The 17,377-nt window shown below is 41.2% G+C and overlaps 1 protein-coding gene across 1 annotated transcript in view; it reads right to left on the bottom strand.

Annotated features, from left to right (window-relative positions):
- The window catches only part of LOC110983128 (inactive phospholipase C-like protein 2), a 173,778-nt gene that overhangs the window by 20,788 nt on the left and 135,613 nt on the right, over positions 1-17,377 (bottom strand). The window contains exons 4-13 of the mRNA XM_087131309.1: positions 16,279-16,428; positions 14,301-14,517; positions 14,166-14,167; positions 13,708-13,747; positions 13,346-13,475; positions 12,485-12,603; positions 10,519-10,582; positions 7,559-7,652; positions 6,466-6,583; positions 1,973-2,032 (exon numbers count right to left, since the gene is read on the bottom strand). Of these exons, the coding sequence (XP_086987435.1) occupies positions 1,973-2,032; positions 6,466-6,583; positions 7,559-7,652; positions 10,519-10,582; positions 12,485-12,603; positions 13,346-13,475; positions 13,708-13,747; positions 14,166-14,167; positions 14,301-14,517; positions 16,279-16,428 (994 nt within the window). The remainder of the gene's footprint in view (positions 1-1,972; positions 2,033-6,465; positions 6,584-7,558; positions 7,653-10,518; positions 10,583-12,484; positions 12,604-13,345; positions 13,476-13,707; positions 13,748-14,165; positions 14,168-14,300; positions 14,518-16,278; positions 16,429-17,377) is intronic.

Here is a 17,377-nt window from a genome sequence, read left to right as displayed (position 1 = left end):
GTCTGTGTATGCATCATAACAAGACGGGTGTTTGAACTTGTACTGGCAAAGTGTGCAATGTGGTCGCTGACAGTAATACCGCACCTGGGGCAAGTTTATTGTGGAATCGTTCCGTTGAAAAGTGCTTGACTGTCAATAAACATCATCTCACTGCCCGGTATGCCACTGACAAAATGCCAAGTCTGGGTTCACAGGAATGGAGTCAGATGATGGCTGTGTGACCTCATTAACGAGGCCGATATGACGAGCATGCTGGTCATTCTTAGAACTTGACCCCTCGTCAGGGGGATCCTGGGAAATGTGGTGGGGTAATAGGGACCATGCCCCCCCAAAGGAGCCCAAAATTTTTGAAAAATAACAGAAGGGGACTTTTTGGGTCCATTTCATTTCCCTTCCTTCAAACAGGGTGAAAAAAACACAAAAACTAAGCCTCATCCCTCAACAAGGTCATCAAAGGTCGCATGACATAAAGTGAAATTGTTTGATACCCAAATAAACTCCCCCCTCCCCGAAAATTTGGTTCTGGATCCGCCTCTGATGGGCTGTGTTCAGAATGAGAGCAATCCTGTCTTTGATATCAGGGAGGAACAGAATTGTGTATCTGCAGCGTTATGTGAGATCAGGGAGGAACAGAATTGTGTATCTACAGCGTTATGTGAGATCAGGGAGGAACAGAATTGTGTATCTGCAGCGTTATGTGAGATCAGGGAGGAACAGAATTGTGTATCTGCAGCGTTATGTGAGATGCGCAGGGAAAGAAATATTGTACAATGGGAGGAAACAAATCCTCACTTCTCAGCCTCCCCCCCAAAAAATGGAATGAAGAATAAAATAGGAACGATAAACCAACAAGTAAAACCGACAAGCCAGCGATCACAAAACATCTGTCAAGGATTTGTGGGATGTTTGTACCGGTAACTTACACCCTCTCCCATAACCCCCTGCCAAACTTCTCTTCAAGGTTTTTGGCGGAAAGAAAATACACGTACTCTATACTTTAAACAATGAGAAAAACAGAAAAACCAACTACCTACAAATTAACAAAGAAATAAAAGTATCTAGAGCAGTCTTAGACAAGACTTTATCAGGCTATGGGGGGGGGTATATTTAACACCCAAAAATGTAAATTGAGGGTCATGAGCAAAGAAGGCAGACACTGCTAAACACCAGCAAGTTAAATAAAAATGGGGTATTCATAAAAGTTTTATGTGGAAAAATAAAAACAAGCATGAAGTGGAAAAACTGCTGGCACAGAGCTGCTGTCATAGTGGAGCCAAAGACGAGGGTATAAAAACTTAAAATATGAAAAACCTGCAGTACAAGTTGAAAAGTATTCCATGCGGGATACTGTATCCTCAAGGAGGTGAGATACAGAAAATGGATTCTTGACATTTGATAGCTTCTTTTAGAAATATGGACACTGGCGTGATAGTTGTGAATAAAATATCGGTATGATAAACAGAGAAACATTATATACATTAGGGGTTGAGTTTTAAGGATAAACAAAAATACCAAGAAATATCCAACAAAGGAGTTGTAACCATGACAACAAACTAATACTGTGCTTGACTTTACATGACTTTTAATAGCTAACAAAGGATTAGGCATTTTGGAAGTCGCTGAATAACAGTGTGAATTTTGCACCTGTGTTTAGCTAAAGTGTAGCAACTCCTTCACGATTCAACCTCACCAACTCCACATATTTGTGTTCAAAAATCCTGAAAATTGGGAAAAACCTGGTGAATCATATCCCTGTATTAATGAGTCAGATATCTGAGCTCGCAGAATACTGGGAACCAGACATGGCTAGAAATTATGTTCTAGTTTACAAAGATTCTTTTAAAATGAATAGTGCTCTAACCACATGTACATGTTACAAGCCATATACACGGTGCATGGACAGGATACTTTGGAATAGATGACATTAGTTACACCGGGGGTTCAGGGGACAAAAGAGCCGAAAAAATCTTACTTTGTTAGACCTGCAGGAGGATGTTTGGGGCATATTCCCATCCGAGGCCAGGTGCCGTACCTACGGAGGGAACGGGGAAGGGGGTAAGACCGACCACACACACACACACACACACACAAACACAACAACATTGGACGGGCCAGCAAAATGAAGGAAGGTGAAAAGACGACGGAGAGGTGGGGAATGAGGGGGGAAAAAAGGGATGAGAGTTCAGAAGAATGTTAGAGGAAATATATGTTAGTGCTTTTCTGTAGGGTGTTAGTGATTTTCAGGTGCAAAGGAACAGGGGTGAGATTGACCAATGATAAAAAGCGGCTGAAAAAAAAACGGCTTAAAGAAGCTGAACTGTGACAATCTCCTATACTTTTGTAGGCAGCCAGTGAGGTAAAAAAAACAACTGAAATCCAAACCAAAAAAAAGCTGAAATCAGCTGAGAAATCTCACCCCTGAAAGGAGAATTGAAATTTTCTGAAGTTAGGACTGTTTTGGACATGGTGTTTGTTGGACAAAGCCTTGTTAATGTATAAAAAAAGACAAGCAGAGGGCCAAGGAAAATGGAGAGACCCAGGAGATGACAAGAGACTTAAAATACGTTTGTCAGATTCACCCCAACCCTTAGGTCTGTGAAATTCCATTAAGTTCACCTGAAAAAAAGCAAGGGGACCTTTTCCTGGATATTTTTCTCGACTTCTTTTTGTCATGCTAATTAAGCCTTGAGGGGCTTTTCATATCTTGTAGTTAATTTGGCAGCGAGTCTTGCAGTTAATTTGGCAACAATTTAATACTTGCAAAATGTTCATTTTCCCCACACAGTTGGTGCCAACAAAAACATTTCCGCCTAATGTGACTTCAAAGCAGAGCCCAGAAGCCAGCACTGTCAAGAAAGCCTGTTTCCAAGCTTGCATGAACATGTACAATGTACATCCGACACAAACCCTCCAACTCAAACTAACAGAAACAACGTAGGCTTCCAACTCCAATGCCAAGGACAATATAACAGAGAAAAAATATTAATTATCAGAGAGGCATACAAGCATTAAGGTTCACTACTGTTGGCTCTATTGAGACTCTGTAGATCACCATGTGTTGTTACAACCAGTCTAATATACGTGTATTTTTGGAAGATGACGTCATTCTTCTTCATGTTCTTAGGCCATGCCGAAACACACCTCTAAATGTACAACCCGAATACAGCCGTTTCACAATAGTGCGCCACCAAGAGTTTGCAATACATTGGCCAATCATAACGCGCGAAATTTGTCGACCCTTTCCAAATGCGCATTGGGTTGACAAATTTTGCGCATTGTGCTTGGCCAACGCATTGCAAACTCTTGGTGGTGCACTACTGTGAAACAGCCGTACTGTCCACTCACAATACAGCCATCTTAAAGGGCAGGGCCCACTGCGTTTTGCTACCACAGCACAAAAATCTGCTTAAAGGTGTAGTTACCGGTAAGTGAATTTTTCCTTCAAAGTTAGCTTGCTTTGCTTACTGCTTACAGTCTCTATGAAATATGGAGAGCCACTTACATGTACAGCACAAGTGTACATGCACTTAGCAGCACTGTGTAATTGGGCCCAGATCTGAACACGTGTACTGGTTTGCACATGCTGGTGGTACAGAAGAATTGGAAAGGTTTGGACTGAATGCGCACAAAAGCACAGCTTCTTCTCGGGAAAGGAATGCTCCCGGATGCGGCGACACATCACAGGTGAAGCAAAAGTGTCCATCAAACCAGAGGATACGCATCCAAATGCAGGGATTGTTTTTCCTGTCCATTACATGGAGGATGTTAAAACACGCCACGGAAATGTTTTGAATGCTGCTGTACTATCAGACGACATCTGCTCTCATCCTCTTGCTTGTACACAGACGGAGGCTCCAATTAGCTTGGGGAAGCTAAGCGTGTGAGGCGCCCTGGCTCAACCATCCATGTACCAGTACGGTGTTATACCAAACACTGCTGTGCAACATTATAGTCTCAGAACGTGAAACAATAATGTGGCAACAGAAATGTCACGCAAGTCTTGAACAACGGGAACCTAGGATCAGCAATTAAGCATTCCAGCTTTGTAAAGGACTGTTGTGGTCCTGTATTTCAATTTGCAAGTCAGAATGTTTGTTGAAATAGAGCTGTGCCTCGGACAAGTTTGTTGAATAATACCATCAACAACTGGTCAACAGAGATGTGCTTTGCATTTTGCTAATTAACGTACATTGTACTTGAAGACAGACAAACATGAAGCTATGCACAAAATTAAGTCTGCTCTAACTCTGCCGAATTTTAAACCAGAGCAACTCATGACAGAGCACCCTTGCGACGACGCAGAGAAAATTAATTGGTACAAGCTGGTCACAGCCAAATTATGTCATAGTGTATACTGTTGGTTACCAGCCAAGGCCAAACTGTGAAGCAGACAAAAATGCCAAGTATAAACCCAAAAAAAATCCCTTCACAAATAGCAGGTTACCAACCAAACTGTCATGTCATAATGCACATTGGTGACTGGTTCTCCGCTACAGTTTGCTGCTTCTAGATGTTTGCTACCCAATCTTTCGGTGCCGTATGAGTGATTCCCAATGCTGCTAAGGCTCACCTCGAGGGGATAAATTGCCCCGTTTTGCGGGAAAAGTGGACCCGGTGCATATGACACAAAATAAAATCAAGGGGCCGTCACATTAGCAGTGTTTAACTCCTGTGGTTACAAATTTTCTGCAAGGGTCGCAACATCCTACAATATTTCATACTTGTAAACAGGCATGCATGCCATTATTTGATTGATGTACATGTAGTTGAGTACTCTATGTTCTTACAAAGTTGTCATTTGATTTTGCAGTCAAAAATGGATAGAAGAAAATTTACTAGTCAGTTTGGACCTCCAATGGACATTGATTTCCATTTTCAAACATTACTCTCTGGCATGGTCTCAATCCAGTTCTAGCCTCCACACCGGTACACTTGAAAAGAGACAGGCTGTGGAGTGTTCAAGTCGCGGCAAAAATTTCCACCACTGCTAACTTGGTGGTAACTTGATTTATAGTAAAGATTGCGGTAACACCATGTATTTATCTCTTCTTTGAGTATGTGTGGTTCTGAGAAGAACCGGGGAAGAACCACACATACTCAAAGAAGAGATAAATACATGGTGTTACCGCAATTTTTACTATAAATCTAGTTTCTTTCACCATGAAAACCTTTAAGTCTTATTTGGTGGTAACTTGTTGGTTCCTTCACTGTCTTTTGTGCCTTGCAAGCTTATGATTCCTTGTCCACATTTCCAAAACATAATTTTGCAAATTCCTCGCTCTTGTCGTTACATCAAATGGCAAGACAGCTAGCACACACATCTCTTCAATTTGTCAACTTCCATCAACTCAATCGTTGCATTTCAATATCATAAAAGAATTGCACCCCGTAATTAAACTGTCATACATGTAGCTACCAATGTCAACTTCCGAAATGGAAGTAGGGGGTGCATCATATTGTGAATCACTCCTATTTTTGACTTCTAGTAAATACCATTCAAAAAAAAAAATGATATCTAGTGACCTCAATGAAAGACTTTTAGATGCTTGGTGGCGACAGAAATACCGATCCTTTTTATCCAGTTCTGAGCATGCACCCATTGGTCTGAGCATGCACACATTGTTCTGAGCATGAATGCGTAGTTCTGAGCACATGCAATACCTTTAAAAAGGACCAGTGTGTCTGCTGCCACCAGTGTCTCAAAGTCTCCCCGTGCTGGATTTCGCTATGTTCAAAGAGCGGTAGCCCGTAATGAAACCACTGCATAGTTACCAACATCAACTTCCCAGATAAAAAAGATGACTTTGGGGGGAAATTGTAGATGTTGTGGGTACATCATCATATGAATCACTCCTATTTTATGCGTTCTGTAAACTAGCCTTTTTTTAGCAAAACATGCCTATTAACGAAAATAATGTGCAAATGGTTAGCACGCTTCAGGGGTTAGCATAATTGTATGTCAGCAGGTTAGTAAGGAAATTTGCTTAAAGTGCATGCATCATGGGTACGTGTACTGGTATTTGTAAATCAAGCATAGGATAATGTTACGTTTGAACACTTATGTGTAGAATTCAAATGAACATTCATTACAGTTCTAGTTTAATACTCGGCAATGAAAGTATAAAATTCCAGGGGCCAATTTCATAGAGCTGCTTAAGCACAGACTTTGTTTAAGTGCAAAAAAATTAATAAACAAAGGTTGCCAGCTCAAACTCTATGTGATTGTCATGCTAACCAAAAGACAGGTAAATACCATTCCAAAACAATATACATCACAAGAAGTTTTGGCTGGTAACCTGATTTGTCAAGCTAGGTTATTTCACGCTCAAATAATTTTTTGGCTTAAGCAGTGCTATGAAATTGGCTCCAGGTCTAGCAATAATTAGACAATGACCTAGCTCATGGCTCCTTTTTAGTAAAAAAAGTTACTGTACAAAATCATATAAATTCTACTCAAATGCTTACGTATTGTGCGATGACGCTATGAAGTAGTGGGATAGAGGTTGCGTCATGTCCTGACACACATGCCTGTGCTGTGAGTCAAAGATATCACAGTCCTCGGATAAAAGGTAGTTGGTGAAGCCTGGGAAGTAGAGAAAAAGACAGACACCTGGTGAATATACTTTTTCTGAATACATTCTTTGCTTTATGTTCACTGGACTGGAGACAGGTTACTAGTTTGGGTGAGAAGTTTTTCAACTCGGGTTGAAAGTTCTGTGCGGGCCTACGGTGACAATAACGGACCGCACATGTGCACCCAGCAGAATACATGGACAGATCCAAAACCAAGGTTTTTTTTTGGGGGGGTGGAAACTTTCATGGTGCCTATGAAAGTTGGAAATACTTTCATGAGACCTTTAATGGCCTTTCTCACAGGTAAGGCAACATTTTGGGGCTTTTTACATTTTTTAGAGAGAAGGGAAATGAACAGACCAAAAAAACTGCTGTTCTGACATTACTTGTAGAAATTAATTGTGGCTCAATTTTAGGAAGGCCGGTCACACACTCCCATCCCACCCCCCAGAATCCACCCTTGACAGAGTATGGTCAACTAAGATAGGTACAGTCCAAGTCAACTACATGAACAGCCAAGGGGACGTTATTGCTGAGTGTATCACCCTATCTCCTATTCCAGCACACAATGGATGCTCGATGTTCTTCCAAATAAAAAAAGAGTACGGCAATCATTTTGAATTTAGTCAGTCTGAGACTTTGGAAAGTATTTCTGTTGTAAAGTCACACCATTAAAAGGGTCAAGCACCTGCGTACATGTACACAAGGACCCTGTGTACTCAGAAAGACAGAAGATCTTTTGTTGCACTGTATCATTACATCAAACCGTCAGTGCATCTGATTATGATGACAAGGTTTTTAATATGCAAATGATCCAATATCATGCAGACAAGGTTGAAAGCAAAAAGGGATCCAGGTGTAGTTTGAAAGTTCCTCCTGCAACATGCAAAGTTTGAACTTCCGAGTCACTAAAGATCTAGTCCGTCTTCTGGGGAAGACACAAAAAAGCAACTTAGAGTCTCAAGTATACAAATTAGTGACCCACCGTCTATTCCCAGATGGCCTTTCTCCCGGCCTTCGGCAGACGGCTCGTATTTGTTGATGATGGCTTGACATTTCTCCCTCGACACGCCTGCCATCTGCGCAGTGAGTAAACAACCAAACAAATACCCCATCAGACACTGGTAGAACTGGAGGGTCCATTAATGAGGAAGGCACAGTGTGGGTGGATCAGTATACCTTAGGAAGCATCCAAGATTAAAAAGAACTGGATCGTGACAACCACTGTGCCCTATTCCGCCGATCGCAGACCAATCTCAAGAAGATGCTCAACAAACGTGCTGATGAGAAATTCCACACGAAAGCAGAAGTTCATCACGCCATTACTGATCTCAATGTTCTTTGGAATTTTTAAATGAAAGGGAATACTGCACCAAAATGACAGAGATATTAAAAGGCAACGAGACTATACACAAACCAACTACGTGTATTTCATGGTTCATTCTTTGAAGTTCATCTTTTTTTCGTGCGCAAATTACAAAAAATAATAATAAGCTCGGGAAAGACAAATTTCCCGTGAGGGGGAGAATTGCCCATACCAGTTTGTGATTACTTGCTTTTGAAGATCGGAGATTGATGACAATTTGAGAAGTAAGCAGATACCAAGGATCTTCTGTACTTAAACAATCTTTTATTTGATTGGCTAATCTGCTGAAATAACGGAATAACTACACGTAGTGCCTGGCTGGTCTTTGCTTAAGACCAGATCAGACATCAGAATGGAGGCTGATAATGACTGAGTCGAAGGAGAGGGACATTGTTGGTATCCATTTTCCAAAGCTGATCTGAACAATTGATTACATGAGACCAGCCAAGTGGTAAATACATGTGCCTTTTGAGTCGCAAAGTAAAAACAAGTACATGTAAGTTTAACTTTTTTTCCCAGCAGTTTTATCACATTTTCTCTTCAAACACCCCTCTACCTAAGTTATGGTATGCTCCTCTGGCCAGTAACAATCTCCTATACACGGAAATTGATATGCGAGTACTACATGAACGTGAGGTGGCACACTGCCAACCAGTGCTTCATCAACCGGTAAAGACCAGACCCATGATGACCTCTCAAACAATAGGAATGACTGAACTGCATTAAAATGTAGGCATTAATGAGGTACATGTATGGATGAAAACACATATATGGCAAAGCAAACCTTGGCCTGATCACATCAATTTAACTTGTACCTGTCAGGGGTGTGAGTGGCCACTTAAAATGAAAGCTGAAAACAGCTACCGTAGCAAACAACTGAGATGTGAAAAGTTCCAATACTTTTGCACAAACCAGGTGTACAAAATAGCCGAAATTCAGGGTCAACGTCCGATCAAAAAAAGCTGAAATCAGCCCCAAAGCTGAATTCTCACACCCAAGACATGTACTATAAGGACAAGAGAAATCTAATTCTCGAGCACAAAAATTATTTGCTAAGCAAAGTCACATTCAAAGCTAACATGATCTGAAATAAATGTACAGTGAACACATGTGCAAGTGCATGTACACGCATACTTCCTGTGACCGATTTTCAGCAGGGGCGGCAGATGCATCCACATCCCGCTTTTCAATTTTCGCTTGTGATTTGTATACAGCTTCATGGATGTGAACCTGTTAGTTTTGTGACCTCATTTTCAAAAGTTCCACCACCTCAAGCATAAAGGTGGTTGAAACTGGTTTCAGGGATTCCAGTTTCTTCAACAACCCACTTGCAGAGGAAAAGGAACTAGAATGTGCGTAGAAAGAAAGGAAAAGAAAAGAAAGAAAAAATTCCCCTCCAAATTATCCCTCCCCAAGGAAGCCTTATCTCATTCAAGACATCTACGCTTGTACTTCCGATGTGCTCTCACGGAGAACATAATGTGAAATGTTATCCCTGGCTTCCGCATTTAATGCGGATTATTTCCACGCGAGTGCATTTTTCTCATTTAAAAACCTTCCAGTGATACCCTTGACCAAGTTCCCTTGCATGTCTTTGCCGGTTCTCAGCTCAACATGCTTGGAAAATTCCACTCCATAAAAAAAAAACAAACGCAACATTCAAACACCAACATCTTGCATGCAAGGCATGACCCAACTCCCCCTTCCCACACAAAATTAGAACCCGCAGGCTGACAAGACGTTATGTACACAATTCATTTAAACTAAACCTGCATGCCCAATATTAATTTTAGAGTGCAGAGGCGCCGTACGAGGGTCTCATGAGTTGGCAGATGGAACTACCGTAAGTGCAACGTGACCAGCTGGAATTCTCGGAGCATGACAAACTGACAGTAAGCTGTTTCATCATACGCTATTCCTACAAAACCACTTTTAATTTCATTTTTAATGAAGTGCATCATGCCAGATGGGCAGATTAAAGAAAAGGGGGAAATGCTCAAAGCTACCGTATGTAAATTAAGGGTTATTCCCTAGGCGTACCACTTTGCTTTGCATATTCTTTCATGCAGCAAAATCTGGTTACCAACTAAATCATCCTACAGTGGGTATCTATACATTGTTTTGCATTTCATAGCTTCACAATATACATGTACATTTACCTGGCTTCACACATTCTGTTTGAGGTACATGTAGAAGAAGTCTAAATGGAAGACCCCCCCAAAAAAAACATACCAAAACAAAAAAATATAAAAAGCATACCAAGATCAACAAACATCAACCAACAAACACAACACTAACATCATCACCCCCAACATCAGAACAAACAACACATGACCGCATCTATAAACCCTATGGAACCATGAACCTCTAAAAGACGTGTAATGGAAGCTTGGTATGCATTATACCTTCGACAGGCGCCCCCACAGGGCACCATTTCGCATGCGGTTCAAATTCAAAATGTACTTCAAAATTACCATCAAAATACGAGCACTCCATCTGTGGGTTTCATTTGGTGCTAAATCTGTCCTGGGGGTATCCCGCTATAACGCAAGTCGGACATTTAAAAATTGTTTACGAACCCCTTGCTCCGCCTCCAAGAATATCAGAAGGTCGTCTATCGTCATAACTTCGGAGCTGGAATACCTGATGAGAATAGTATAGGGTTACAGCTGTCAATGTATCTCAATGAGTCTATTGGTGATCAAATTACTTAGGGAGCTACATGTATACATGTACATGTATAGATGCTTTGGTAATGAATGCAATTCAACTGACTCGGATACATTTTCACTGGCAAAGTGCATGGAACCTTTGTGAGTGAGAGGTACATGTACAAGGTAGCAAACGTGACTTGGGGATCTCTGAGGACGTTGCTTGTCCTCACATATTATGACTTGAGGTCAGATCTCTTGTCTTCCCGCAGGATACGGGTAATTCCAGAAATTAGGGGTCCAAAAGTGTGACATCTTTGTGTCCCTGTTACATCTGACCTTTGTTATTTGACATGGAAATGTCCCCGGAATTGATTACAAACCATTACTGTGTGTTTGGCAGCTAATTTGCATTAATTCATCGCTCTTGGAAATTAGAAAATGTGTAACTTGCAAAAATCATGTCAGATGTGACTGGAACACGAAAAAAAAAAAAAAAAAAAGACCCCTAATTTCTGGAAAATACCCGTACAAGAATGGAAGAGAGTTAATGCCATTGGCATTAAGCAAACACAAATGTCTACTGTGTTGTGAGGCACTGTGGCAAAATGAGAGGAAACTCAGCTCTGGCTAAAGGGGAGAAAATATAAATTGCATGATTTCTTTTCCTTGATTTTGGGATTTGTTGATTTGTAATCGATAAGTCCATAAACCATACATGTAGTTTTAAAGAAATAATGTACATGCAGAATTAAGAATTTCCTGCATTTTTTTAAACAAACAGTCCTGAGCATCATTCATTTGATGGATACAAAACTCAGAATTTGAGATGCCTTTCTAGCGGATTTCATTTTTTTTGGGGGGGGAATGAAGATGTATGTAAACTTTGACTGTCATAACCTGTCAATGGAATGTCCGCGTAGAGTGCATTGAACCGTTCTGTGAGGGAACTTCAATTCTGTTTTTCCTAAGCCAGTAAACCCTTATTTCCACCTCTGACCAGTTCTCTCCTTTTTATTCCTGGAATGCCTCACACACACCTATCTCTGTCTTTGTACCATGCAGTGCCTTGAGATTATCACATTTCTATGCTGGTGGTCATACAACCTTCTTCATGAATGCACTAACCTCTAATGTAGTATTTTTTAAAAACATTTTGAAGTGTGCCATGTAGGCCTACCAAGTAAAGCTCCGGTAATTCAAGTTCATTGGAGACTTTAAATGAAGGAACGCTGTCCAAACAGCATACTGATATGGACAGGACTCAGTTATTACACATCGCTTTCTGTTGTCTCATACACTGCGATCTGCAGTTCATCATGTGTTGCGCTGTTCTAAGCAGCCAGTATCTCACAGTCTTCAGTCAGCAAGAACATTTGTTTGCTACCTTGTCCATTACACACACGCTGCTCTGCCTTTGGTTTTACGGCAAGCATGACATACAGATCGTCTTTCCACTTCTCGTTCATTTCTCATTACCTGTATGATTCCCTTCCTCAGTACAACCTGAGTTTATCAACCCTGCGCGATCCGCCAAGATACTTGAGATCTTCCGAGATCTTTCCGAGTCTTTCCCAGACTCGCAAGTCCTGAAGAGATCGATCGTTTTTCCCATCCAGGCCCTCATCTTTGGAACAAACCTGTCTTTCATAAATTGTTCTCTCTTTGGTCTGTGAACTTAAAGGTGCCCTGAAAATGAATTTGCCCTGTTTACAGCTCTCGTTACAGTATTTTATAGTTATTTCTGGTTTTATATTTTCAGTCTTGTTTTGATTCTATTAAGCCTTGAGGCCCATTCTGGTGGATGCCGTCATATTATGAAGCTGAGTTATTGTAATTATCGATACCCTCCATTCAACTGTCTTGTGGCCAAGAGACCAACTTGTAAACTAACCTGACTAAGAGAAAGTATATCTCTGGTCTTGTTGTCATCTCTTTAAAGAGGTCCACGAATTCGTAGCTGGTCAGTGTGGGTTTGGAGGCTCCGTCGCGAACCTTGGACAGCGTCATTTCCTGACAAAGACAAAACATGGGCAAGGTGGAAGTTGTATTTCCATCTCCATGAGGCAGGATTTAATAAACAGATGCCAAGCGCATGTTAATGTGAAAATCTACATGTAAGTGTATACTTTTGTAGGTAACTGGCCATGAATGGACAGACTTCCCACAGAAATCTGGAAAACCAAATTCCATCATTTTTCCAGGACATTTCCAAGACTGAAATGTGACAATTCTCATGACTTTTAATACTTTTTTGCATCAAAAAGGTGTTTGGTACAAGTTCTATGAACTGGAAATCTGTCACAGCCATTGCTATAGACTGGGAAGGAAAGCCGCTTTAAATTCATCATTATTCCACGGTCAAACGACCCATCCATAATAACTCTTGCAAGACCAGATTTCTACGACTTTTACATGTTTTTTTTTCTCTGACAACAGGATTCCGAGACACGGTATTTTTCCCCAACTCTGGAGTGGCAACAGGTTGGTTTGGGGGAGGGGGGTTGTTAATTTTGTTCATCTGTTTTCCTCATATTTCATGTCTCCTATCTGGAAGTCAATTTGGACGTGGGATTGATGGGAAAAAATAAATGATCTTTTACAACATACTCCCGTATATGGCTCATTCTACATGTGCATGAATAATTTCAAATATGGAAAACTGAATCTGTGGCACACCATGGACATGTAATGAAAACGCATAGCAGTTGAAACATCCCATGGATGTCCTCAGAAATTTCATCCGAGTACCCACCTTAAATTTCTGGCGGACCCTCATTGATGTCACGCCGTTGTTGAGTTTTTTCATCAGCTGCATGACCTCAAACTCGTCCAGCTGACCCACCTCGGTCCCCGCGGCCTTCTCAAACATCTCTTGCAGCCACGTGTTGAGATAAGGTCAAGGGTTAAGGGTCAAATAGCTTTGGAGTTGTAAACTAGCTGATCCCAAGACAATTTCAAATCGGTCATAGAGCAGTCGCACCTCAATCACGATTGCACCACAAGTCAAATCAAAAGTTTATCGTTTCATCCCCCTTTGCTGAAATGCGTCCCTCGTTAAAAAAGACAAACAAATTTTTACCACAATTTACAATTGAAAACTACAGCAAAGGATATCTGTCTCTCATGTCCTGTTTCTTTTCTATTGCTTCAGGTGCTGCAAAAAAGTGTAAATTTAAAAGTGGAATATTTAAAGAATAAAGCACTTCATGGGATTGTCGTGGCTCAGAGTATAGAACAGGGAGTAATATCATAATGTTAGTACCGATTAAGCTTTGAAAATAAATGGAAAAAGAAATATTGCGCATCTATAATCAGGGAATATACGTGTGCTTGGCTGAATTTAAGACTGGCCAAACACATACATGTACATGTATTTATTCCCTTTCATAAATAAATGTTGAGTCAGAAAAATCAGAACTAAAAGTAACAGATTTGCAACGATTTTGTTCAACAACGCTACTTCACTTTTTAAAACACCCCTCAGCTATGCTTTGGTATGTTTCTCTCACAAGTAGTCTCAAACAGTCTCCTTAAATGGAGATTGGTGTGCGCATAACACTTACTGCATGCACAGCTTGCTGCTGTTTTGCCAACTATTTAAGCCTGTCACATGTCAGGCTCTCGACCAATAGCAATAGTTGAACACATCTGTGACAACAGAAAATATATCGTCAATGAGTGAGGCATGCGCATGCTTGCCGAGTGACCTACATCTACTCTTGTTCCCTCCCACCAGGTAGCTCAGCCCAGTCACCCAGATGTTGGCTTCGTCCGGGGAGTTGGCCACCAGGTCCAGCGTCTCGTAGTTGTCGCCGAAGATGATGGAGAAAGCGCACTCTTCTGGAAACTCGGCGGTGGACTCGCGATTGCGAAACGTCTCCGTGTTCTTGCCGACCCGGACCTCTTTGATTGATTCTATGGCGACTACAATGCATATACAGTACAAAAGAATAATTAGACTACCATGGGGTGGATCAAAGGAATTTTTTCGGGGGGGGGGATCAGGCCAGAGATTTGTTTCAATATCTCACTTTTGCAGACAAGGGGAAACGTTGATGAAACATTACTGCTCACAGAGAAGGTAATTCTTCCAATGAGCAATGCCACCATGGCTACTGAGGTACTTTAGTGCCAAAATCACGTACATGGGATTTGAACCTGCAGCTTTCTACATGTACACATACATGTTTCAGTGGCTTAATGAACATGTACATGTACCGGGTATGTACATGTATGACACATATACAGATTGTAAGAATGCATCAATAACTAGTATAACTGCCCTTTTCATCAAGGACAAGGTTTAAATGATCTTGGCTAGGTCTCAAACCCAAAATATTTACCCTACATGTACATGCAAAAGCATTCCCAGAATTACATGTTCTACATGTAATGTTCATGTAGTAAGTACAGTACTTAAACCTTAATTCTGCTCTTTATAGTAGAGAACCACACTGTATGAGATACATGTACATGTAAGTACCGCAACAGTGACAAAATCAGTTGGTGCCCTGCTCAGGGACACCGCTACAGATATTGCAGTAGTGCCTTTGGGAAGCATTCCTTTCCACAATGACTGATACCGGGCAAGTATTGCAAACAGGTGGACATACAAGCACACGTACGAATGCAGGGATATGACCACTGGAAGTACATGTATTTAAGTCCTTCAGGGTGTCTTAAAAGACGGAAACATAAATCAGTAAATTGTCTTGCTCTAGGCCCAAGAGAGGCCCATTCATACTTCAGGTGAATGTTAACAATAACCAACTCTGACATCAGGATTGAGACGTTCACGGCGAAATCTGTTCAATTTGGAGAATTTGCAGTGCAAAGGTTTGATCTGACGCCTCCAAATTGCATTTGCGTTTGCTCAGAGTGTGGACCCTGCAGTCTTGACAGTGACAGAATGTCAGACCTTTTCTGCAAGATAATAGCACTGCAACTAACGAAAAAGCTCTTGAGTAGAGGCTTTGCATGGTAGCCATCTTGCAGGGCAGTTCTTTTTCTCCATTATATACCCCCTTTGTGAAGGCCCTGTGGAACAAAAGCCCTGGCCTGCAAGGTGGCAGCCAAGCAAACCCTCTATTGAAAGTTTTGAACACTGCGACTGACAATGGGAAATACTGGTTTTGTCAAAAGAATTTCCATACATATTCTCAAGTGTGTATTTGTCTGCAACTGGGGACCCCCTATTGTTCCTCTTTTGTTTGTACTTTAACTTTTTTAGAAGACCACCCATATGTTTTGTACACAGTTGTCAATCAGGGACCCTCTGTCAATCGGGGACCCTCTGTCAATCGGGGACCTTATTGTCCTCTATTGTTCAGGGTCCCCAATTGAATGCAGAAACAAACTCGCCCACACACACAAATCTGCATTTCACAGAGCGTGAACATTTTTCCTATATCTGTGAAAGTGCGCGAAGAAAATTTTCCCACTTGTGTGTGAAAAGACGCAAAAATGTCTTCCCACTGTGGGAAATTGTTTTCATATTTTTGAAATGAAAATGAATTCCCAGGGAAGAGAAAAGTGTCAAAAGTATTTCCCACTCCCAGGTCAACTCTCAATTGCAACGTTTAGTAGCCTACATTACACGCACACTAAATGGAGTCAAGGAATAGACCACCAAGCTGAATTAGATTGCTGTGGATGGAGATTATTGCCTCCGAGTACTGGACTTACTCCTGGCCTTGTCTGGCTTCTTGGATGTTGGGTGCCATCTGATCTCCGAGAGCTCCTCGCTCAAAGAGAAGATTCGGTGGTATTGCCTGGAGGGGGAACGGACCTTAATCAGCTCACAGCCGGCCTGCATGAACGCCAGGCAGTCAGAGGCTGAGGGCGGAGAGAGGGAGAAATGACAAGTAAGCCTTGATGAGTACAGTAAGGTTATTAAAATACTCGTGATATGCTCATTGATGTCTTGAATAGTCTGGGACCTGCGCTTATGCTTCCAGGCACCAAGTTGAAGTTTGCAACTGGGCAATCAAAGGAAAAATAGAGCACCAGCCAATAGCAAGCAGTGTAGTACATGTAATCAAGGCCAAGACAAGTTCAAAGTTAAATTCTTGATGAGTCCCGAGTAACAAGTATCTTAGGTCGACACAAATTCCTCAACCGCAATTCACTGCTCGCAACATAATAACTGGAACACTGTAAAGAAAAGGCAGTGATTTTGTGCTCAAAATGACCAACATGGGTACATGTACATGTAAGTCAGGTCTTGATGACTTGTTAAATTAAATTCAACAGTGAGTGACTTTAGTCAACTTTGACTAATATTTGACTTATCTTTGACAAATAAATGTTGGTCATTGGCCTGTCTAATTTAAATAAGTTATTTTAGACATACAGCTGGACCAACTTTTATTAGTCAAAATGACTAATTTCGTTTACAGTGAAGATGGTATTACTTTTGGGCTGAAAAAATACAATATCTGAAAAAGCAAAGATGTATCAAAACAACCAGGTCTAGGAATATACTAGGCTTTGGAGACACTTCAGTGATGCAGTGCATCAGATGAGTTGACATGAATATCATCAAGTTGGCGGTAGTGAAAAGGTTGTCTACCTTGTTCATGTACATGCACAATGTACATGTACATGTGCTATGTACATGTGCTATGTGCATTTAAAGCAAGGTTTTCTGTAGCTTCATTAGTCTAAAAAATTAACAGGGTGGCTGTCCACTTTCACACCCTCTTGCTTTTATTCAGTTGTCCTTGTTTCATTGCAAAGTTTGGCTCAGGATTCAGGGTACATGTACTTGTGCAGCTGGAACTCT

Source organism: Acanthaster planci, linkage group LG21 (genome assembly GCF_054643075.1).
Source record: "Acanthaster planci isolate LZ-2023a linkage group LG21, COTS_SCS, whole genome shotgun sequence".
NCBI classification, from domain to species: domain Eukaryota; kingdom Metazoa; phylum Echinodermata; class Asteroidea; order Valvatida; family Acanthasteridae; genus Acanthaster; species Acanthaster planci.
Note: the sequence above shows the minus strand (reverse complement) of the source record. Positions and strands in the feature narration are given on the sequence as shown.